Source organism: Choloepus didactylus, chromosome 20, assembly GCF_015220235.1.
Source record: "Choloepus didactylus isolate mChoDid1 chromosome 20, mChoDid1.pri, whole genome shotgun sequence".
Classification (NCBI taxonomy): Eukaryota; Metazoa; Chordata; class Mammalia; order Pilosa; family Megalonychidae; genus Choloepus; species Choloepus didactylus.
In genome coordinates this window covers 34,221,720-34,247,049 of record NC_051326.1, presented here as the reverse complement: position 1 = coordinate 34,247,049, position 25,330 = coordinate 34,221,720, and the positions used below count along the sequence as shown (strand labels likewise).

At 38.3% G+C, this 25,330-nt stretch overlaps 1 protein-coding gene across 7 annotated transcripts in view; it reads right to left on the bottom strand.

Moving 5' to 3' along the window:
* Positions 1–25,330, bottom strand: part of HMBOX1 (homeobox containing 1) — a 262,433-nt gene that overhangs the window by 18,626 nt on the left and 218,477 nt on the right. For all 7 annotated transcript variants that reach the window (XM_037813411.1, XM_037813405.1, XM_037813406.1 and 4 more), the window contains exon 9: positions 14–96. In XM_037813411.1, coding sequence (XP_037669339.1) covers positions 14–96 — 83 coding nt within the window. The remainder of the gene's footprint in view (positions 1–13; positions 97–25,330) is intronic.

The following is a 25,330-nucleotide window of genomic DNA, read 5'->3' as shown; positions in this document are numbered from 1 at the left end:
CTTGCTGCCTTACCTGGCTTCTGTATAACTGCATTGCAAGCATTTGCAATTTCTTCTCTCTTTGCTTCATCTGGGTATTGATTCTCATTGAAGTAACTGCAGAGGCAACCAATAAAGACACAAAGCTTTTACTTTTTATTTAATGTGCTCTCACTGAATGTGTTCTTTAAGATATAACATTAGAGTGTCTACACTAGTGCTGTACAAAATGGTAGCTACTACTCAGATGTGGCTATTAAATATTTGAAATGTAGCTACTGTAATTTTTAATTTTATTTAATTTTAATTAATTTAAATTTAAATAACTACATACAACGACTGGCTACTGTATTGGATGGCACAGGTCTAGACATTGCTGTGCTTTATTAGAAGATGTCATCGATACAAAAGATACTTTTAATATGTATGTATGACTGAATTCAACACAAGGTTGTGGTATCTGAGGCACCGGTAACAATAGGACCTTTTTTCTTTTTAGTCGTATTGTTTATAGTGGCAAAAAACTAGAAATAACCCAATTGTCCCTCAACGGAATGACAGAACAAATTATGGGACACCTATATTTATACACAGCTATTTAAAAGTGGCTAGGAAAAAAATAAATTAGGGTTCTGTTCATTGACCTGGAGGGATGCTTATGACATATTTCTGAGTGAGAAAAGCGAACTTCAGAAAAATGTGCATGTGAAAATACCATATTGGAATTTAAAATATTCCTATGTGTACATAAGTGTGCACAGATAAAAGCTGAAAGAGTACATATCTGGCTGTTAATTATGGTGAAAGGGGCTTAGTGGAAGGAGATTTAAAACATTTTCTTTATCTTTGTATTTTTTCATATATTAAAAATGCATGTATTACTTTTGCACAATAACACTTCAAAAAAATTAGGTTTACTGAACCTATCCTTAGCATTATCAGACCTGTGAAACTTTATCTGGGAAAAGATTACTTATTAGTGCTACTTTTTCTGTCATCTCTGAGTTTAAACAAAGAAAAGAGACTTTATGCTCTGAACCTGGAAAACTAAGATCAGGAAATGAGCACTTGCCAAATTCTAGCACCAACCATTTCTTCAGGTGCTTCCTTTCCCCTACTATGTCAGGTGGGATATATTATGTCCCCCAAAAGCCATATTCTTTAATGCAGTCTTGTGGGGAAGATGTATTAGTGTTGATTAGGTTAGAATCCTTTGATTGGGTGTTTCCATGGAGGTATGACTCAATCAACTGTGGGCGAAGCATTTGATTAAATTATTTCCATGGAGAGATGGACCCCACCCATTCAGGGTCGGTCTTGATTTATTCAGTGGAGTCCTATAAAAGAGCTCACAAACAGAAAGACCTCAGAGCAGCTGAGAGGGACATTTTGGAGGGAAGCTAAGAGCTGACACTGACACTGACTCTTGGAGATGCTTGGAGATGTTTGAAGATGCTAGCCCAGAGTTTGCTCTGGAGTAGCTAAGAGAGGATCCTGATGCTTAGATACACAGGAGCTGAAGAAGCTAAGTGAGACCCAGAGACATTTGGAGAAAGCCATTTTGAAACGCAACCTGGGAGCAAAGGACTAGCAGATGCCAGCCACATGCCTTTCCATCTGACAGGTGTTCCAGATGCCATCGTCCATTCCTCAGTGAAGGTATCATCTTGTTGATGCCTTAGTTTGGACACTTTTATGGCCTCAGAACTGTAAATTTGTAACTTAATGAATCTCCTTTATAAAAGCCAATCCATTTCTGGTATTTTGCATAATGGCAGCATTAGCAAGCCCGAACGCCTACAATCCTGCCTTTTCTATTCCTTCACCACTCCCATCTGCACTGGTGGAAATGCCACTCAATTGTGAATAAACACTGGAGGCCGACAGCCCTTCTCATGAACCACCTTGACATCTTTGGATACCACCACTCAACTTTCTCACAATCTTTCCATGGAGGGTATTCCCTCATTGTAGCTCCAACTCAAAGCATGGGCCAACACTGAACAGCCTTTCCTTTTCTAAAATGTAAGTCCTATAACTGTATCGTCCTGGATCTACCAACTACCATCTTTAACAATGGTCTCCTATTTTACTCTGTGATTTAAGCAGGTGGATTCTCTTCCACCACTATTTTCTGCTATCATTTTTTGGGTTTCAGTGTTCATACTGAGGATCTTTCCAATCACTGTTTTCATAACTGCTCCACATCCACATTTCTATTGACCTTCATCTTTACTCCACTTCCACTATATATTTGGGCAAAGGCACTTGTAAAATGCAGTAAGATGCATTAACAGAGTACTTGTGGGAGCACACATGAAGGTATGTTCAATGCTGTTTGCAGGAGCCTGGAAAGCCTTCTCAGAGGAAGCGACATCTGAGTTAGCTCTTGAAGATGGGTAAGGGGGTATAAGGCAGAGAAGAAGAAAAGTGTATCAGGCAAAGTGAAAAGCATGCACAAAGGTATAAAGGTAAATATATCATTCTTGAGGATTCTGGGAATAGAGAAGAGCTCAGTGTGGTTAAAACAAAAGGTTCATAAGAAAAAAAAAAGATGAGATATTATTAGCCTGGAAAGTGGGGTGGGGCCAGCTTGTCTGTTCTGTAAGGAGCAAAGACTTCATCCTGAAAGAAATGGGAAGCTGTAGCGGTTTTCAGCCATGCAGAGATATACTCCCACCTGTGCTTTAGATAGACAGCAGCTCTTCATCTTTTAAGTCTTAACCTCTAGAATTCTCCCTCTATGATCTTAAATTCTGAAATAACTCAATCAACTTTCTACTTACCTACTCTTCCTCTTCAAGAGAATTTGTTCTTTACCTTCTTTATAACCTGTAATCCCTTAACCTGCCCCTCAACTTTTTTTTTTAGTCTCAGTTTATCTGTCACTCCTATTCTGACCTCACCAATCATTTCCTTAGCCTGAACTCCAGAGCAAGTCAAATCAACAATATACTTTAGGAGAAACTTAGGTTAGTTTTTCTGTCCTTCCACCAGACCTGTCCAGCCAATCTCATAACCTGTAGAAAGCACCCTCCGTTGTTTTCTTCCATCCCTCATAAAATAGGGCCAATTGATTTCTTGATAAATCCAATGGTTTTCAGCCTTAACTGGGCCCTTATTTCTGCTGGGAATTCTTTAATTTCATTCTAACCAACTGTCTTTCATACTCCCTCTTTTACACTCCATTTACCTGAAACCTCTTCCACTCTCAAGTTCTGAGCCCTCAAAACCCACCAGTTCATTATTTGCAGAGGGCCTTGCCTTCTCTTTCACCAAGATGGAGGCTATGTCATACGAGTTTGCTTAATTTTTAGCTTCTCAACTTCTAAATGTCTCTGAATCATTGCTCATTCATTCCTTCTTCTTATTGCAGAGGAGGAAGCATACTCTTCCTCTTTTTTTAAAAAAATTACATTAAAAAAGGCAATGGTCTGACAATAAAAAAGCTGCTTATGGAATACTGTTAAAACTCTACTTACAGGTGTTAAATCCTTAGAACAAAGGTTTTCCCCAGAAAAAGATTAATGGAAACATCAATTGCTTTTCAGACTTGATATCTGCTGCTTTGAAAGGTAGTTTTACACAAACACTAAATTAAAAACAAACAAACAAACACAACTTTAGGACACAATGAATTGCTTTTATTTTGATATGTATCCACATTTTAGCATTTAGTGGTCCTCAACAGAAAAGTGGGAAAACAAAGCAATTTGTCAGGAAGTCAAGCCCACCAATTTCAGGGGATCTGCCATGCACACCGGGTTCTTAATTCCTGCTGAGGGTCATGAGATGCAGCAGCAGAACAACCAAAGTATGCACCCAATTCAAGGTCCTTTTTGTTCCAGTTGTCAGACTTGAAACCAGACCCAAATGGATCACAAGGATGACCAAATGAAAGCTCTGTTTATTTAAAACTTCTTCAAGTTTTAAAAGCAAAAGAAATTACAAGAAAAGAAAACAATTCATTCAGAGGGATTGTGTGTATCTTCATGTGGCCTTTCTCCAAGTTTAACCACCAAGAACTTTGGGAGGTGGCAGGGCTGAGTAACTCTGGTGACTGTTCTTTTCACCATATCAAAACCAGAGCTAAAAAAATGCAATAGCTGATGATGGCAGCAGAGGGTGGCAGAACTGAGAACCCAATTTTCAGTTCCCATGCTGGTGGAGAATAAAGAAATGTGGTTCCAAAACTAATGAGGGGGGCCAGAGATGCTTTCCAACCTTACCTGATGGCTTCTGGCCAAAAAAGTGTCACAGAAAGTGTTGGGTGGTGATGGCTCAGGAAGGGACTTCAGGAGGAAGAAGGAAAAAGCAGCACCCCTTGATAAAGGTAGTGGGTGAGGATGGGGCAAGATATGGGTAAATCCATGAAAAAATTCCTCACCAAAGGCCAATTTCAGAGAGGAGCAGAGGGGGTTACAACCTACTGCTTGGCCAAAGGTGGTAGTGCAGAGTGGGGAAAGGATGATGGTTTTGAAGGGGATAGTCAATTAAAACTTAAAAAGAAACCAGGGGGTACAGATGAAGCACCCCCACACATACCCAGGAGTGGTCCCATAGGCTGTTATCCTAATAAGCCACCCCAATCTGGATGGCTTTTGCAAGGAGAGAAGGCAGGAGGAAGGCGGGGTGGGGGGTGGGGGTGCAAAGGCAGAGACTCCTGGCCATGTAATGAACAGCATGGTGATTGCATGCTATGTCTTTTCTCAGTTGAGTTAGATGTGCCCCACTGGTTATGATGGGAACCAATTTGTACATACTTTCTTGATCCCAGAAGTTCAACTACGTGGACAGTGGTTACACTTGACAGTATGATTTGTTACAACGCAACTTATATATTTCAAATGAACAAAAATTAGTATCATTTATAGTATCTTAAGATAAAATGCCTTTGAATGGGGGCTTCCTTTCCAGGACTTTTGAGGTCTACAAGACATCTAGAAAATTGACTAAGGTGGAAAATGAAGATTGCTTAAACCGAATGGGGGTGAGGGGAGGGTGTATTGTTTTTCTTTTTAATTCATTGCTATAACACTGTCCCTTAGGTGGCTGAGGGAGTTTCACAAGTTTCTTGAGACATCATTAGGTGCTGAAGCTCTTGCAGGATAACTTTGATGTTATATGAATACGGCCATTTTGCTAGCACTGATATGGCTCTTGGGTCCACCTCTCCATTAGAACTATAACTCCAATAAAATTAATTTTTGTTACAAATCTTACAAGGGGGTGTGTTTCTGGGATTTAGATCCACATTCTATTTCAAGGCTATTTTCATATATTGTTCTTGGAGGCACAATTATCATCCCTGTCCATCTTGTGAGTATCATGTCTTCATCATGTTCTAGACCCCAGTTAACTGTGCCATCTCCTCCTACTCCTTCCTAGTCTTCTTTGAGTTCTTTCAAAAGTCAGAAATTGTGAGGGACTTTTATTACTGAGCCTGTGGTGGCTGACATCTTGAGTCTGCTCTTCCTATTCAAAGTCAACTTCTCCACTTGCGTCTTTGAGCTCATCCCCACTTCCTTCATTACCTCCACTTCCTCTTTTCTCTCTTGTATATCCTTTTCTTTCCCTGTGCCTCACATGCAATTACTCTATAGAATTTATGTTGGATATTTCTTCATTATTAACATCTCTGAAATTAGGATACTTCTTTCAACTGGTGGCACCTTACAATTAAGTAACAGAGATTTTTCTCCCCCACTGGTATGTAAAATAAAGGTATGTTTTACAACCAAGGTCTTCTTAGATTTGATGGAATATGGTAGTTGCCAAGACCTACATGTTTTATTTTAGCAACAGTTCTATGGCTACTGTAACTGACTATGATAAATTTCTACCCAAATTACTGTAATAGTCTTGTGAATGACACTCTCTACCCTCCAATGCCTGACAGTTATCCCTAAGCACATCCAATGCCATTATACTGTTCAGTATCTTCAAAGGTTCATTACATAGGTTTATTATATAGGGGTGTTGAGAGTCCTTCCCCCAAATACCTTTGTACCTTTATTTCCTGCTACTCTTGTATATACATGCTATAGTCTAGGAAAATGAAATAACTTTGTAAACTTCCTGCATCTCTATGTCTTTCTCCTGCCAGTGTATCTTTTTGGCCATGCCCCAACCCAAATCTCCTCTATTTTATAAGGGTATAGCTCAAATACCACCTCTTGGCCAGCTAAATTTTCTTCATCCCACAGCACTTGCTCTGTTCCTCTCTCTTTTTCTTTTTTATTCACTTTAGTATTATTTATTACAGAGAAAACTTGGAAACAACTCAAATGTTACAATAGTAATTATAGAACATCCATATGATAGATTATTACTCAGGTATAAATAACATCATAAAAGAATATTTAATAGGTGAGAAACTTATCCATGAATATCATTAAGCCAAAAAATAAAAAGTATAACAATATGTAAAACATAGTCCCAATTTTATAAAAATAATGTCTTATATGGGAACTCTGTATTTTCTGCATGCTTTTCTGTAAACCTTCAACTACTCTAATAATAAAATAAGCATAACAGCCAGAGAGTGGAAAACATGATATAGTATGTCATATGCACAGTAAAAACCAGGAAAAATAGACATCAAAATTTTAATAATTGCTAATTCTTAGTAATTTTTGGTAAATTTCTGTATTTTTCAAATTTTTAAAAGCAAACATTCATTACTTTTGCCATCGGTAAAAAACACTTAGACAAACAAAACAACATACTGATGTGGATGCCTCTGCCCATCAGTGAACAAAGTTTCTGGAAAACTGTTCTACACACCAGGGATATGCAGTGGCAAAACAAAGTCCCATAGGTTAAAAATTGGGAAAATATACATTAAATACTAACTAAGAAGGAGAACTTCAGGCATATAATGAGGTTTCTCCAACCCTGACACTCTGACCTCACACACGCTACCCTATTGATATATGAGCCCCTCTTTCTTTTTTTTTTTTAGATCTTCATTTTATTGAGACATGTTCACATACCACGCAGTCATACAAAACAAATCGTACATTCAATTGTTCACAGTACCATTACATAGTTGTACATTCATCACCTAAATCAATCCCTGACACCTTCATTAGCACACACACAAAAATAACAATAATAATAATTAAAGTGAAAAAGAGCAATTAAAGTAAAAAAGAACACTGGGTACCTTTGTCTGTTTGTTTGTTTGTTTGTTTGTTTCCTTCCCCTATTTTTCCACTCATCCATCCATAAACTAGACAAAGGGGAGTGCGGTCCTTATGGCTTTCCCAATCCCATTGTCACCCCTCATAAGCTACATTTTTATACAACTGTCTTTGAGATTCATGGGTTCTAGGTTGTAGTTTGATAGTTTCAGGTATCTACCACCAGCTACCCCAATTCTTTAGAAACTAAAAAGGGTTGTCTAAATTGTGTGTAAGAGTGCCCACCAGAGTGACCTCTTGGCTCCTTTTGAAATCTCTCTGCCACTGAAACTTATTTCATTTCCTTTCATTGCTCCCTTTTGGTCAAGATGTTCTGTTCTCCATCCACGATGCCGGGTCTACATTCTTCCCTGGGAGTCATATTCCACGTTGCCAGGGAGATTCACTCCCTTGGGTGTCTGATCCCACGTAGGGGGGAGGGCAGTGATTTCACCTTTCAAGTTGGCTTAGCTAGAGAGAGAGGGCCACATCTGAGCAACAAAGAGGCATTCGGGAGGAGGCTCTTAGGCACAATTATAGGGAGGCCTAGCCTCTCCTTTGCAGCAACCGTCTTCCCAAGGGCAAGTCCTGTGGTAGAGGGCTCAACCCATCAAACCACCAGTCCCCTATGTCTGTGGTCATGTTAGCAACCATCGAGGTGGGGTAGGTCAATATCCCTGCATTCTCCACAGGCTCCTCAAAGGGGCTCTACATATTTTTTTCCTTGTTTTTTTTAAAAAATTTTTTTTTAAATCAACTGTATGAAAAATAAAAAAATAATTTAAACAAATACAATAAAAGAACATTTCAAAGAGACCATAACAAGGGAGTAAGAAAAAGACAATTAACTTAAGATAACTACTTTACTTCCAACATGTTCCTACCCTACCCCAAGAAAGTTATCTAATACAGCAACATTTCTGTGAACTTGTTCCTACTATACCCGTCAGAAATTAACAGATCATAGTCATTCCTGGGCATTCCCAGAACGTTAAATTTACCCATGATAGCTTATCTGTTCTTCTTGGATTATTGTTCCCCCTTCCATAATTGCTCTCTATCGCTAGTTCCCCTACATTCTACATTATAAACCATTTGTTTTACATTTTTCAAAGTTCACATTAGTGGTAGCATATAATATTTCTCTTTTTGTGCCTGGCTTATTTCGCTCAGCATTATGTCTTCAAGGTTCATCCATGCTGTCATATGTTTCATGAGATCGTTCCTTCTTACTGCCGTGTAGTATTCCATCATGTGTATATACCACATTTTATTTAACCACTCATTTGCTGAAGGACATTTGGGTTGTTTCCATCTCTTGGCAGTTGTGAATAATGCTGCTATGAACATTGGCGTGCAGATATCTGTTCGTGTCACTGCTTTCCCATCTTCCGGGTATATACCAAGAAGTGCAATCACTGGATCGAACGGTAACTCTGTATCTAGTTTTCTAAGGAACTGCCAGACTGACTTCCACAGTGGCTGAACCATTATAAAGTCCCACCAACAATGAACAAGATCTCCAATTTCTCCACATCCCCTCCAACATTTGTAGTTTCCTGTTTGTTTAATGGCAGCCATTCTAATTGGTGTGAGATGGTATCTCATTGTGGTCTTAATTTGCATCTCTCTAATAGCTAGTGAAGCTCAACATTTTTTCATGTGTTTCTTGACCATTTGTATTTCCTCTTCAGAGAACTGTCTTTTCATATCTTTTGCCCATTTTATAATTGGGCTGTCTGTACTACTGTCATTGAGTTGTAGGATTTCTTTATATATGCAAGATATCAGTCTTTTGTCAGATACATGGTTTCCAAAAATTTTTTCCCATTGAGTTGGCTGCCTCTTTACCTTTTTGAGAAATTCCTTTGAGGTGCAGAAACTTCTAAGCTTGAGGAGTTCCCGTTTATCTATTTTTGATTTTGCTGCTTGTGCTTTGGGTGTAAAGTCTAGGAAGTGGCCGCCTAATACAAGGTCTTGAAAATGTTTTCCTACATTATCTTCTAGGAGTTTTATGGTACTTTCTTTTATATTGAGATCTTTCATCCATTTGGAGTTAATTTTTGTGTAGGGTGTGAGGTAGGGGTCCTCTTTCATTCTTTTCGATATGGATATCCAACTCTCCCAGCCCCATTTGTTGAAAAGACCATTATGACCCAGTTCAGTGACTTTGGGGGACTTAATCAAAGATCAGTTGGCCATAGATCTGGGGGTCTATCTCCGAATTATCAATTCGATTCCATTGATCTATATGTCTATCTTTGTGCCAGTACCATGCTGTTTTGACAACTGTGGCTTTATAATAAGCTTCAAAGTCAGGGAGTGTAAGTCCTCCCACTTCGTTTTTCTTTTTTAGAGTGTCTTCAGCAATTCGAGGCATCTTCGCTTTCCAAATAAATTTGATAACTAGCTTTCCCAAGTCTGCGAAGTAGGTTGTTGGAATTTTGATTGGGATTGCATTGAATCTGTAGATGAGTTTGGGTAGAATTGACATCTTAATGACATTTAGCCTTCCTATCTACGAACATGGAATATTTTTCCATCTTTTAAGGTCCCCTTCTATTGCTTTTAGTAGAGTTATGTAGTTTTCTTTGTATAGGTCTTTTACATCTTTGGTTACCTTTATTCCTAGGTACTTGATTCTTTTAGTTGCTATTGAAAATGGTATCTTTTTCTTGAGTGTCTCTTCAGTTTGTTCATTTCTAGCATATAGAAACATTACTGACTTATGTGCATTAATCTTGTATCCTGCTACTTTGCTAAATTTGTTTATTAGCTCTAGTAGCTGTATCGTCGATTTCTCAGCGTTTTCCAGATATAAGATCATATCATCTGCAAACAATGACAGTTTTACTTCTTCTTTTGCAATTTGGATGCCTTTTATTTCTTTGTCTTGCCGGATTGCCCTGGCTAGCACTTCCAGCACAATGTTGAATAACAGTGGTGATACCGGACATCCTTGTCTTGTTCCTGATCTTAGAGGGAAGGCTTTCAGTCTCTCACCATTGAGTACTATGCTGGCTGTGGGTTTTTCATATATGCTCTTTATCATATTGAGGAAGTTCCTTCAATTCCTACCTTTTGAAGTGTTTTTATCAAAAAGGGATGTTGGATTTTGTCAAATGCTTTTTCAGCATCTATTGAGATGATCATTTGATTTTTCCCTTTCGAATTGTTAATGTGTTGTAATACATTGATTTTCTTATGTTGAACCATCCTTGCATGCCTGGAATAAACCCCACTTGGTCATGGTGTATGATTTTTTTAATGTGTCTTTGGATTCGATTTGCAAGTATTTTGTTGAGGATTTTTGCATCTATATTCATTAGGGAGATTGGCCGGTAGTTTTCCTTTTTTGTAGCATCTTTGCCTGGTTTTGGTATTAGATTGATGTTAGCTTCATAAAATGAGTTAGGTAGTGTTCCATTTTCTTCAATGTTTTGAAAGAGTTTGAGTAAGACTGGTGTCAGTTCTTTCTGGAAAGTTTGGTAGAATTCCCCTGTGAAGCCATCTGGCCCTGGGCATTTATTTGTGGGGGCTTTTTGATGACTGACTGGATCTCTTTGCTTGTGATGGGTTGGTTGAGGTCTTCTATTTCTTCTCTGGTCAGTCTAGGTTGTTCATATGTTTCCAGGAAATTGTCCGTTTCCACTACATTATCCAGTTTGTTGCCATACAGTTGTTCATAGTATCCTCTTATAATTTTTTTAATTTCTTCGGGATCTGCAGTTATGTCACCTTTTTCATTCGTTATTTTCTTTATATGGGTCTTCTCTCTTTTTGATTTTGTCAGTCTAGCTAGGGGCTTGTCAATCTTGTTGATCTTCTCAAAGAACCAACTTTTGGTGATATTTATCCTCTCTATTGTTTTTTTGTTCTCCATGTCATTTATTTCTGCTTTAATCCTTGTTATTTCTTTTCTTCTACTTGGTTTAGGATTGGTTTGCTGTTCATTTTCTAGCTTCTTCAGTTGATCCATTAGTTCTTTGATTTTGGCTCTTTCTTCCTTTTTAATACATGCGTTTACTGCTATAAATTTCCCCCTCAGTACTGCTTTTGCTGCATCCCATAGGTTTTGGTATGTTGTGTTCTCATTTTCATTCGTCTCTATATATTTAGCAATTTCTCTTGCTATTTCTTTTTTAACCCACTGATTGTTTATGAGTGTGTTGTTTAACCTCCAGGTATTTGTGAATTTTCTAAGTCTCTGATTGTTATTAACTTCTAATTGTATTCCATTGTGGTCAGAGAATGTGCTTTGAATAATTTCAATCTTTTTAAATTTATTGAGGCTTGTTTTATGTCCCAGCATATGATCTATTCTGGAGAAAGTTCCGTGAGCACTAGAGAAGTATGTGTATCCTGGTGATTTGGGATGTAATGTTCTATATATGTCTGTTAAATCTAATTCATTTATCAGATTCTTTAGGTTTTCAATTTCCTTATTGGTTTTCTGTCTGGTTGATCTATCTATAGGAGAGAGTGATGTGTTGAAGTTTCCCATGATTATTGTGGAAACATCAATTGCTTACTTTAGTTTTGCCAGTGTTTGTCTCATGTATTTTGTGGCACCTTGATTGGGTGCATAGACATTAATGATTGTTATTTCTTCTTGTTGAATTGCCCCTTTTATTAGTATGTAGTGGCCTTCTTTGTCTCTCAAAACATCCCTGCATTTGAAGTCTATTTTATCTGAGATTAATATTGCTACACCTGCTTTCTTTTGGCTGTAGCTTGCATGAAATATTTTTTTCCATCCTTTCACTTTCAACTTCTTTGTGTCCCTGTGTCTAAGATGAGTCTCTTGTATGCAACATATTGACGGTTCATTTTTTTTAATCTGTTCTGCAAATCTATATCTTTTAATTGGGGAGTTTAATCCATTTACATTCAACGTTATAACCGTGAAGGCATTTCTTCAATCAGCCATCTTATCCTTTGGTTTATGTTTGTCATATATATTTCCCCCCTCTCTCTATTAATATCCTTTAATGTACCCATACTGAATCTCTTTAGTACTGAACCTTTCTCCATTGAAGAAAATGGAACACTCTCCTTTCTTTGTTTCTCTGTCTGTACGGCTCCCTTTAGTATCACCAGTAGGGTATGTCTTTTGTTAGCAAATTCTCTCAGCATTTGTTTGTCTGTGAAAAATTTAAGCTCTCCCTTAAATCTGAAGGAGAGCTTTGCTGGATAAAGTATTCTTGGTTGGAAATTTTTCTCACTCAGAATTTTAAATATATCATGCCACTGCCTTCTCACCTCCATGGTGGCTGCTGAGTAGTCACTACTTAGTCTTGTGCTGTTTCCTTTGTATGTGGTGAATTGCTTTTCTCTTGCTGCTTTCAGAACTTGCTCCTTCTCTTCCGTGTTTGACAGTGTGATCAGAATATGTCTCAGAGTGGGTTTATTTGGATTTGTCCTATTTGGAGTTCGCTGGGCATTTATGATTTGTGTATTTATGGTGTTCAGAAGATTTGGGAAGTTTCCCCCAACAATTTCTTTGAATACTCTTTCTAGATCTTTACCCTTTTCTTCCCCTTCTGGAACACCAATAAGTCTTATATTCGGACGTTTTATATTTTCTATCATATCCCTGAGGTCCGTTTCGATTTTTTCAATTTTTTTCCCCATTCTTTCTTTTGTGCTTTCATTTTCCATTCTGTCATCTTCCAGGTCACTGATTCGTTGTTCAACTTCCTCTAGTCTTGTACTATGAGTATCCAGAATCTTTTTAATTTGGTCAACAGTTTCTTTAATTTCCATAAGATCATCTATTTATTTAGTCTTGTAATGTCTTCTTTATGCTCTTCTAGGGTCTTCTTGATATCCTTTGCATACCGTACTCTGGTCTCATTGTTCATCTTTAGTTCTTTGATTAGTTGCTCTAGGGACTGTGTCTCTTCTGGTCTTTTGATTTTGGTGCTTGGGCTTGGGCTATCCATATCGTCTGGTTTTTTCATATGCTTTAGAATTTTCCGTTGTTTTTGGCCTCTTGGCATTTGCTGAACTTGACAGGGTTCTTTTAGGATTTGTAGACCAATTGAAGTCCTTATCTCTAATTTATCAGATCTACAGCTTCGTGGAGTACACTTTCTCTAACTAACCAGCAGGTGGCGTCCACGAGCCACCTGTTCTACACAAGCCAGTTCTCCCCTGCTTTGCCTTTGTGGTGAGTGGGGGAGTGAGTCTTGTGGGGTCCAATTGGTGTACCAAGCTTGTGTGTGTAGTTGGTGTTGCCTGCCCTGTATACGGGGCGTGTGTCTGGGCGGTCAGGGAATGGGGGGTGGCTCTAACAATCAAATCTCCCTGGTGTTCCTGGAGTTTTAAAGCTGCTGCAATAGTCTATTCCTTCAGTTCAGTCCTGCCACAGTTTGTCTCTGCCACTGACCCACAAGTCCTTGGTATTGGTGTATGGCTCCTGAGACTTGCGAGTGGGTCCCTCTTCCAGGCCGTGCACCCCCTGGTCCTCTGTTGAGGGATGACTGTGCTACGTCACAGGTGAGTGGCGTCCCCCCAGGGTGGTTCTGGGCTGCTGGGCTGTGTAGGGAGGCTCCCAGTCTGCTGAAATGATGGCTGAATGGGGCTTTCTTAATTCACACTGCTCCACCTTCCCAACTCTGGGACAACCAGCTGAGGGTGCAGGGAAGGCTAATGTCCACACCGAGTTTTGTGGTGTGTGCGCGTTATTTGAAGCACTTCCGTCACACTGGGTTGTCTGGGGCAGTTCTGGGCTATGGGGCTGGCGATGGGCAGGAGTGTTTCCTGTCCACCAGGATGATGGCTGTGAGTGGACACCCCCCTTTTCTTGGGAAGTTGTGGTGTTTAGTGAATTTTCTCAGCCACTGGATTATTGCCTTTTGTCTCAGAGCTCTCTTAGTTCCGCTCTTGTCTTGACCTGCGCAAATTGCAAGTCTTTGAGGCTCTCTGTATTGGGCTTCTTAGAGTAATTGTTTTAGAAAAAGAAAAAAAAAAAGATATATATAAAAAAAAGCCCTCCTCGCAGATCTAATGGGTTATTGAAATGCTAAGAGACAAAGCAATTAGGGCCATTAAGGAAAGATCCAGGGGGCAGAGAGATCAGTTTTTCTTCGGGATTTGCATATGAGCCTCAGGGCCTGAGCTCTGCCCTTCCCCTTTCTATGTTCACCAGAACTCCAAAAATCCTCCACTTTTATTTTGGAGTTTTTCTTGCTGTTTTTTGCTATGCCTGTCTCCTCTCTGCTGGGCTGGCTGCTCTCAGATTCTCTGGTGTCTGGTCTCAGTCTATCTATGGTTGGAGTTTGGATCAGTAGAATGAGTTTCCGATAAGAGCTGCCACTGTAGTTCTCCCTTCTCCTTCCCAGCGCTGATGGCCCCTTCTCCCACGGGACTGAGCCTGGCAGGGAGGGGCGCGGGTCCCCTGGCCGCAAAAACTTACAGATTTTGCTGATCTCAGCAGTTCAACGTGTTCATGAGTGTTGTATGAAGTATGCCCAAAGTCAAATTGCTCTGCGGTGTCCAGTCCACGCAGTTCTTGGCTTTCTACCTACTTTCCTGGAGGAGTAACTAAAACATACAGCTCACCAATCCGCCATCTTGCCCCGCTTCCTCCTCTGTTCCTCTCTTACATCTCTTTCATCTTGTATACTAGTTTATCTATCTATCCATCCATCACCTACTACATTCAAAGCCACTTGAGGGAATAGTGCAAGTCTGCCTCAACCTCGTATACACTCTTCACCGATGAAAGTATTGGTAAGTCAATAATGATGGACAAAGTCACCACCAACTCAGTATATAGACCTCCAAAATAAATGAATTTCACAGTAAATGTATTGTTGACAACTGGGGATATAGTTATTTGCAACAGATTGGGTTTCAAAGGATACATATGAACGTGCAAGAAATGATAACTTCTGGGGAGTGAGAATCCTGGGGGTGGGGGGAAAGACAGGAAATACTGGTGGCAATTAAGATTGGTTTTCAGAATTTAAGACTGATTTTCACATTCTGCTTTCTTTATCTCTCTGTTGAATTTTGAAATGAACATATGCTATTTTTATAAATTTCTTTTCAATAAAAGAATTTTGGGAAAACACTGAAACAGTAAAGAACTAATCTAATGATGCTAATAAATTCCATAAACAATTTTTGTTAGAAAGTATATTTGGAGTAACTAGAAAATATTAGGATGTGATTGTTGTTCTAGTGATTTACACAATAAAGCCAAGCTATTTTTGGAATCTAAATTAGAATTTGCAATTATTCTTGGTATATATGAATTTTTTTATTGAGTTAAAAAGTTTTAAATATTATTTTAATCTATATATTTTTTAGGATCTAACTATATAAGATAAAGACCAGAGTTGAAAAAAAATCAGTAACTTTTTCCAAATCAAAGGATCAAGAAATTAAGAATTCATTGAATATAGTTTTAAATCTTTAAGTTTGGCAATTGAGCCTTTCTTCTTTAGCAAAGACTTATTATTTTTATAATTAAGAAATAAAGACTTATTGAAAATATTGAGTCTCATTAAAATGGGCTTTCACAGCTGGAAGTATGTACACTGGACTTTTTACTGTCATAACATATATACAACATTAAATTTGCTATTTCAACCATTTTTAAGTGTACATTGGACTGTGAGCACTGAAGACATTGAAGTGGAGTCACGGGACTATGTGAGTGTCACTTTCATCTTTTTCTATTTTTGTCATGTTTCAATGTTTAAAAAATATTCAAGATATTTAGTATAATCTAAACTGATAAAATGACATTTAAGATGCCTGATGGTAAATCTTTAAGTTTAAAATGTTATAATTAGGCTTCAAAATTTTTCATTGTAAAGGTCTTAAAGCTTTGTGGGGGAGATAAGACACCCAATATTGATGTAAAAGGATAGAGTTTTTACAAAAGATAAAGGCAGGCCAGGAAACAAAATATTTAACAAACATGTATTTAAGTGATATGTATAAGATAGCGTACTTAAGGAATATATTTAAGTTCAAAATATGGGCCCTGGTCTTAAGAACATATGGTTTAGCTGAGGAGAAAGACATGAAAAAGTTAAAAGGAGTCAATACAACAGTCAAAACAGTAACATAACTGTAGAAAACCAGAATGCATCTAGCTGCTAATTACGCGTTTGGACAATATGTTCACCAAATTCAGAGTAGAGAGGCACCTGTGTGGGCTGGGCTGCTCTGGGAAAGCTCAGTCAATTGGGCAGGGTTCTGAGGCATGGGGAGGGAAGGGCAAAGGAAACCATAAAGACAAAGGTACAAAGGCATAAAAACGTAAGATGTACTTGGAAAAAGGAAAACAAAATGATTAGCCTATAGGGATTATATATAAGGTGATCATACATTCTGGTTTGCCTGGGATAGTGCTGTTATCTTGGATTATTAATCAACCTCCTTTTACTCCCCCAAAGTAATCCATATTGGACAATAAATTACATGGTCATTCTAAGCAAGTGAGCAAGTCCTAAGGAAGTCCATCTCACTTAGTATCTGTTTGATCGATAGATGGCTAAATAAATGAATGCATGAAGGAAACAAAGGTGAAAACACAGAACATGGTGTTTTTTACTGAAACCTAGAATATCTTTTTCAGGAGAAAGACAGTTGGGATCTCACCATATTGTATAATATCTTGTCCAACTATCTTCAATAGTCTTCTAGACTAAGATCCAGCTGAATATAATTACATTAGTATTGTCTTTATGAACTACATATAATTAAAATGGACTATCAATGAAGTTGGAAAACAAGTCTAACAACTTTAATTTTGGACATATTTAATTAATCATTCATTCAGCTGCTAAAAAAAACGTTGACTGAGTTCTAGTTTATACCAGGCAATTGGCTAAATGGTGGCAAAAATAAGCCAGACAAAGTTTCCAATGTAATCACTGGGGGATAAAGATACGTAAACAACACAGTATAAAATATTATAAAATGGACTATATTAGTGGTATGAATACAGTGCAATGGGAGCAGAGAGGAAGAGATATTTGTGAAGAGGGTTGAAGAAAGAGCAAGGAAGGCTGGGAAGGTGGGTAAACTGAAATAATGTGAGGAAAAGAAAACAATGTAAACAATGACAGGAAATCATGAAAGAACTTCAAGTGTTCTGAGAATGGAAGAAGTTCAGTGTGGCTGGAATATATGGTGTATGGGATGGAGTAATAGGGATCAAACTGAAGAAAAAGGCTGGGTCCAGAATTTAAAGGGTATGGTAGAGTTTGGAGTTAATTTTTAGGCAACTGGGAGCAAACATGTTTAAGCAGGGTATTATGTGATCAAACTTGTTTTTGTGGGCCATTACCCTGTTGATACTAGAGGCAGAAGTCAGTTAGACACTCTAGCAATAGCTAAGGAGAGGGAATGAACTAGAATGAGACATGGAGTTAGAGAGGGAAGGTGAGATCAAGAAATATTTTGGAATGGTATAAAACTCATTCAATACAGTCCAACAATAGTACACATTAGTTTTTATTCATTTTCAAGCATTTTAACCATCAGATTAATTAGAAGAAATAGATACTTCTATCATTAGATGGTGGATAAACTGTAGGAGAACTTAACTCTAAAACTCTAAAAGGGACCAATTTCTGAAATGGAACTCTGAAGCTCAACTCTTACTTCTGTCCCATAGAGGAAAGTTTAAAGTCCTAGACATTTTCTAAGACAAAAGAAAGAAACATAAACAGAAATCTACAGGTAGCAATAAAAAAGTGATAAAATAAATCCTAAGGGCACTACAATTTTGTAGACAAAGGACATTGCCATTTGAGTGATCAATGAATATATTCAGAGAGAAATCAAATGATTGTTTTACCAGACAATGACAGCAAAAAATTAAAATGAGAAGTGGCAAAATAATTTACATGAGATGAGAAACCATAAACTAGTAACAAATGGAAATGTCCTTGAAGCACTTTCATTTAAAAAACTGAGTCTATAAAAACTGCAGCCAGAGAATTTCTCCTTTTTTGTCTTGGTGAGCATATAGAAAAGGTACTGACTCACTCTCTCTTCTGTGCCTTTATGTGAACTATCTCTGCTGAAGATATTTTTTTAAACCTCACCATTTTAGTTATCCAAAATAAGGTTTCAGGATTGTCAGACACTGCCCACTACCTACAATTGAGCGTGCAATTCCTCACCACCAAGTAAAATCACTGGGCAGTGGGCAAAAGAGGTCCACTTTTAGAAGACTACTCTTTCAGAAGAAGGAGAGAGGATGACATTAACTAACATACTTTAGAACCTAATTGTCCCATCCTGTATTTGAGAGAATCCATGTCTTAAATGATCCTCAGGAACAAACAAAACAATTAAAATATTTCCTTTCTTTTCTTTTCTTTTTTTTTCTGAAACACAGGGTAAAGACAGAAAATCTTCCCCAAGTAGAGCAATTCTCTTGGTAATCTATAATGGCCTAAAGAACACCTTCAATTCACTTAAAGGCCGAAATAATGATAATCCATATTTAATCCAAAAATGTCAAAGCCCTTCCTAATACTAATCAGACCTTGCAATACCCTCCAAACACTCAGGGCCACAGAGAAACAAGAGAGGCAGAGGCAGAGCCAGATAGCAATTCTGCATATGACTTATCATTCAATGTGGACTCTGGAACAACTAGGGACTTTGAAGATCACTGATGAACATCTTCACTAGAGAAATGGAGACAGTAAGTTAGTATCAGAGCCAAGCCTCCTGACTTTCAGTTCCATTGTCTTTCCACTATCACTTGCTAAGGAAGTCACTGGATAAGCAGAATCACTACAAAAGAATGGGGTGGTCTTAAGAGACAATGTGATTAAATGATCATAGCTTGATAGAGTTTATTTCACTATAGAAATACACCTGCCAAGCAGACTGAAGTCAGGAGATACTTCTGTAAGTAGTCTGTCAGCTGAATCAGGCATTCTCTTCTCTGTAAAGTCTGATCAAACACTATTTGTTTCCAGGCTGATAAAACACATAACATAAAATGGGTTGGTTTAAACCTCAGTAATTCATTGGACCACAGTTTTGAGGCTAGGAGAAGTTCAAAATTGAGGAGTCAGCAAGGTGTTGCTTTCTCTCTGAAGACTGGTATTCTGGGACTGGCTGAAGGCTATCCTTGATCTGTGACTTTTCTATCACATGCCTATATATATACGTGGCAATGTCTTCTTCCTCTTCCATGTTCCACTGACTTCTAGCTTCTGGCTGCTCCCTGTGGCTTTCTCCTTCTGTATCCAATTTCCTTTGCTTATAAGGATTTCAGATAATGGATTGAGGCCCAATCTCATTCGGTTTGGGCACACCTTAACTAATAACATCTCCAAAGGTGTTATTTACAGTTGTAAATCCTATTTACACCCATAGGACCAGTGGTTGATAACTAAACATGCCTTTTTGGGAGGGAAATGATTCAATATCCAACAGCTTGCCCGGTGATCCCAAAAAGACATGTTCTTCCCACATGCAAAATATATTCATTCCATCACAACATCCCAAAGGCGTAATGTCATTTCAGTAACAATGCTAAGTACAAAGTTCCGTCAAAATCAATTATGGGTATGGTCCAACCTGGGGCAAAATTCCCCTCCTTCCACGGACCTATGGAACCTAGAAAACTAGTTATATGTTTCCAAAATACAACAGTGGGACAGGGAAAGGATAAACATTCCCATTCCAGAAGGGAGAAATTGGCAGGAAAACAGGAGTCACGGTTCTCAAACAAGCCCGAAATTCAGCAGGGCAAACTCTATTAGATTTCAAGGTCTGAGGGTCATCTGTGGGTAAATGCTTTGTCTTCTAGACCTGATGGAGAGGAAGGCTCACACTTTTCAAGTGCTAGGGTAGCTGCTATGCTCTCCCTATATGCAAGGGCTTAGACCTCTCCCTCTCCAAGCACAGTAGTGGTAGCCCTGCTCTCCCTGGGAACTGTGGTGTAAGCCCCACCCTCTCCAACCACTGGGGTGACTGAAATCTCCCTGAATGTGGGGGAAAAAGTCTTGACCCCTCCAAGCACTGGGGCAGAAGTCCCATCCCCTCAAAAAACAGAGGTGGGCCCTCTCTTCTGGCCTGAGGAGATCCTTTTGGTGTAGACCTCTGCTTCCATGGTTCTGCCCTTCATGTCATTGTTCCTTCATCTGTCGCTCTGAGTCCAAGTTAGCAATAGTTCTACTCAACACAAATTTTGCAAAAACCTAGTCAACTTTGCTTGCAGTTCAAGCAGGTCCAAACCATCAGATAATATAACTTTCTACAGATCCTTCCCCAAAACTGCATTTCTGATCTTGACTTCTACTGAAATGGTTGACTGGTTCCATGTTCAGGCACAACCTCTTTAACAAAAGGTTCTTCAGTTAAATTCTCACATGGAGCCCTGTTCTGTGGAGACGTACTTCCTGGAACCTCAGGGAAGTCCCTGAAAGAGCCACTCCTGGCCTTAGTCTCAGAGCATGCTATCTGGATAGGCAAAGAATTTTCCAAATTATTAAGTGCCGGTTTCCTCATGCTTAACAGTTCAATCCTCAGTTTATCTCCTTCCTCTCTCATTTCACTATTACATAGCAAGGAGAAACCAGGCTGCACCTTCCCACTGAGCTTGGAAATCTCCTCAGCTAAATCTCCAAGTTCATCGCTGCCAACTTCTGCTTTCCATCCAATATCAGAACTCAATTTGCAAAGTTCTGTTCTACTTTAAAACAAGGATCACCTTTCTTCCAATTTCCAATGACATACTCATCATTTCATTCCAAGGCTTTGCTGGAAGTACTTTTAAGATCCATATTTCTACCAACATTATGTTCATGACAAATTATGTATTCTCTAAGATGATACAAACTTTCCTACAGCTCTCACTCATTTTTGAACCCTCATAATTCTTCCAACCTTTGTTTATTACTAAATTGCAAAGTTATTTCCATATTTTTAGATATTTATAATAGAAGAACCCCACTTTCTAGTACTAAAAACTATTTTAGTTTCCTAGTTGCCAAAATAAATACCATAAAATGGGTTGGCTTCAATAATGGGAATTCATTGGTTCACAATTTTGAGGTCGGAAGAAGTCGAAAATCAAGGTGCCAGCAAGGCGAAGCTTTCTCCCTGAAGACTGTTGTGTCCCGGGACTGGCTGCAGGTGATTCTTGGTCTGTATTCCATTGACTTCCAGTTTCTGGCTGCTCCGCACAGCTTTCTCCTTCTTTGCTTATAAGGACTTTAGTCATATTGGATTAAGGCCCAGCCTCATTCAGTTTGGGCACACCTTACTAACAACATCTTCAAAGTTCCTATTTACAAATGTGTTCACACCCACAGGACCAGGGGTTGGTAACTAAACATACCTTTTGTGGGGGACATGATTCAACACCCAAACACTGAAGAATTTCTAACTTCAAGTCTTTTTCCTTCCATAATCCAAATTGGAATGCTATCTTTTGGGGGGATGCTTTATATTGTCTTTCATTTAACTAATTTTCATAGTATGTTTTCAGTTCAAAGTTGGGCCAGTTTGGATATATTATGTCCGCCAAAAGCCATGTTCTTCAATGCAGTCTTGTGAGGGCAGACATTAAACATCATGGAGATGTGACTAAACCAACTGTGGGTGATACTTTTGATTAAGATTATTTCCATAAGATGTGGACCCCGCCCATTTAGGGTAGGTCTTAATTAAATCACTGGAGTCTTATAAGAGAGCTCACAGACAGAACAGGCTCAGAGCAGCTGAGAGAGACATTTTGCAGAAAGCCATTTTGAAATCAGAACCCAGGGGCAAAGGATCAGCAGACACCAGCCACATGCCTTCTCAGCTAACAGGTTTTCCAGACGCCATCAGTTTTTCTTCAGTGAAGATATCCTTTTGTTGCTGCCTAGTTTGGACACTTTCATGGCCTCAGAACTGTTAAATTTGTGACCTAATGAATCCTCTTTATAAAAGTCAATCCATTTCTGGTATTTTGTATAACGGCAGCATTAACAAACCGGAACAAATGTTTTACTGAAATTTTTAGATGGGCTACTGATTGACAACAAATGGGGCTATGACAACAAATGTGGCTATGAGATTGTCTTATTCATCTGTATCTCCAGCAACCAGTGGAATGTAGGGTTGATTTTTAAAACTCCTAGGAAACTAAGTATTTCTCTTAATACAAAAAGGATTATGGCTATTAAAATATATGCTAAAAGATATGTGATAAAACAATTATGGTAGAGGAATTGTGAGAAGACAGCAGAGTAGGAAGCTCCAGAAATCTATCCGTCCACCAATACAATTACTAAACTGGCAATAACTGTCTGAATTAACTACTTTGTAACTCTGGAATCTAGTAGAATACTTGCAGCATTCAGGAAAGCGCTAGATGAAGAGGCTGACGAATTTTGGTAAATAGGAGTGAATTTCACATTTCTGTAGCGGCTACCATCCTCCACCCCACAAACCTGTGGCAAGCAGCTGGCGAAATGCAGTCCAAGTTCCTGGTGCAGCTTGCTGGTGCCAGGGTAGGTAATATCAACCTTGTGCTACAAAAACCAGAGGTATGTGGTCTGATTGCTCATCATTACATTTGATCACTAGGGGGGTGGGTGGGGAGGTGGGGGTGGGGGCTGCATGGAGGGTGGCCATTGTTTCAACACCATACAGGCAGAAGGGGCAGAGGAGTCCTAAAGACTTGTGCTTCAAGGGACAACAACATGAACATGAAAAGACGAGCCACAGAATGGAAGAAAATCTTTGGAAATCATATACCTTACAAGGATTTAATATCCAGAATATATAAAGTCCTCCTACAGCTCAACAACAAAAGATAAATAACCCAATTAAAAATGGGCAAAATATTTGAACAGACATTTCTCCAAAGAAGATATACAAATGACCAATAAGCACAGATGTTCAACACAATCAGCCATAATGAAAATCAAAACCATGATGAGATACCACTTCCCACTCACTGGGATGGCTATTATTAAAAAAACAGAAAAGAACAAGTGTTGGTGAGGATGTGGAGAAAGACAAGCCCTCATTGATTGCTGGTGGCAATGTAAAATGGTGCCGCTGCTGTGGAAAATAGTTTGATGGTTCTTCAGAAAGTTAAATATATAGTTACTATATGACCCAGCAATTCCACTTTTAGGTATATATGCCAAAGAATTGAAAACAAGGACTCAACAAGTTATCTTTAGGCCAATGTTCATGGCAGCATTGTTCAAAATAGCCAACTGTGGAAGCACAGATAGATGGATAAACAAAATATGGTATATCCATGGAATGGAATACGATTCAGCCATTAAAAGGAATGAGGTTCTGATACATGCTACAACGTCGATGAACTTTGAAGACATGCTGAGTGAAATAAGCTAGATATAAATTGACAAATATTATATGATTCCTCTTATATGAAATATTTAGAATAAGCAAAGTCATAGAAATAGAGAGCAGAATTGTGGTTACCAAGGGCTGGGGGTAGGGAGAAATAGGGAGTTATTGCTTAAGGGTACAAGTTTCTTTTTGGGATGTTAAATTATTCTCTCACAGTTTTGTAGGCTGGAAGTCTGAAATCAAGGTGCTCTTGGGGCCATGCTTCCTCTGAAACCTGTAAGGGAGAATCCTGCCTTGCCTCTTCTAGCTTCTGGTGTTTGCCTGCAATACTTGGCGTTCCTTGGTGTGTAGATGCATCACTGTAATCTCTGCCTCCATCGTGACGTGACTTTCTCTGTGTCTCTAGTCTTCTAGAGAACAATTATAAATTGTGAAAATCACACAACATTATCACTGTCTTAACTGAGCTCTTGCATGATTTATCTTGTGTTGCCATCCTAAATAAACATTTTATTAAACATAGAAAAAAATTGAGTTGAACACTTAAAATGGTCAAAATGATTTTCATATTATGTATATTTTGCCACAATAAAAAAGTAAAAAGAACTATTATAGTAAAATGTTAATGGTAGAACCTTGGTGGTTGGCATATACACATTAATTCTTTCACCTTAGCTGTATATTTACAATCTTTCATAATAAAATGTTGAGGAAAAAATAACTGGCAACATTAATAATAAAATGATAAAATGCTAGCAGTACCTCTATGAAATAATAATCTACATAATAGAGCCCACTATTCCCATTACAATATTTTTAATTTTATAATTTAACATTTTTCTGGAAGTCCTGGTTAGGACAATGAGATATGAAACAGAAATAAGAAACAAATGGAAAAGAGGGCCACAAAATTATCATTTGCATACTATACTACAACAAAATAACCAAAAAATAAATAGAAAATGCCTCAGAAATAATTAGATGGTTGGGCACTACGTAAACAACCCCCAAAATAAAAACTTTCCATGTATGAGTAATAAGCAGTTAGACAATTCAATAGAAAAAAGGCTTCTATTCATGACAGCAACAAAAATAAGAACTAAAAAGGCCCTTATCCTGGCAGGTGTTATGAAATTATAAAGTTCTAATAATCACAACTGTGGTTCAAGAATTGATAAGATAAACAGAAACAGTAAATATAATAACTTTATATGTGTCATGGGTTGAATCATCTTCTCCCAAAAAGATATATTGAAGTCCTAACATCCAGTACTTCAGAATGTAACTTTATTTGGAAATATTGTCATTGCAGATGTAATTAGTTAAGGTAAGGTCATACTGGAGTACGATGGGCGCTTCACCCAACATGACTGGTGCACTATTAAGAAGAAAGAAGACTACAGACACAGAGAAAGTCACGTCACGATGGAGGCAGAGATTATAGTGATGCATCTACACACCAAGGAATGCCAAGTATTGCAGGCAAACACCAGAAGCTAGAAGAGGCAAGGCAAGATTCTCCCTTACAGGTTTCAGAGGAAGCATGGTCCCAAGAGCACCTTGATTTCAGACTTCCAGCCTACAAAACTGTGAGAGAATAAATTTATGCTGCTTCAAATCATCCAAATTGTGGTAGTTGATTACAACAGTCCTAGGAAATTAATACAGATTTTTGTACCAGGAAGTGGGGTGCAGTTATAAGAAATATCTAAAACTGAGGAAGTAGCTTTCAAATTGATAATGGGTAAAGGACGGAAGAATTTTAAGGTGCATGATAGAAAAAGCCTAGACTGACTTGAAGACTGTTTGTAGAAATATGGACTTTAAAGGTGCTGCTGGTGAGGACTTAGATGGAA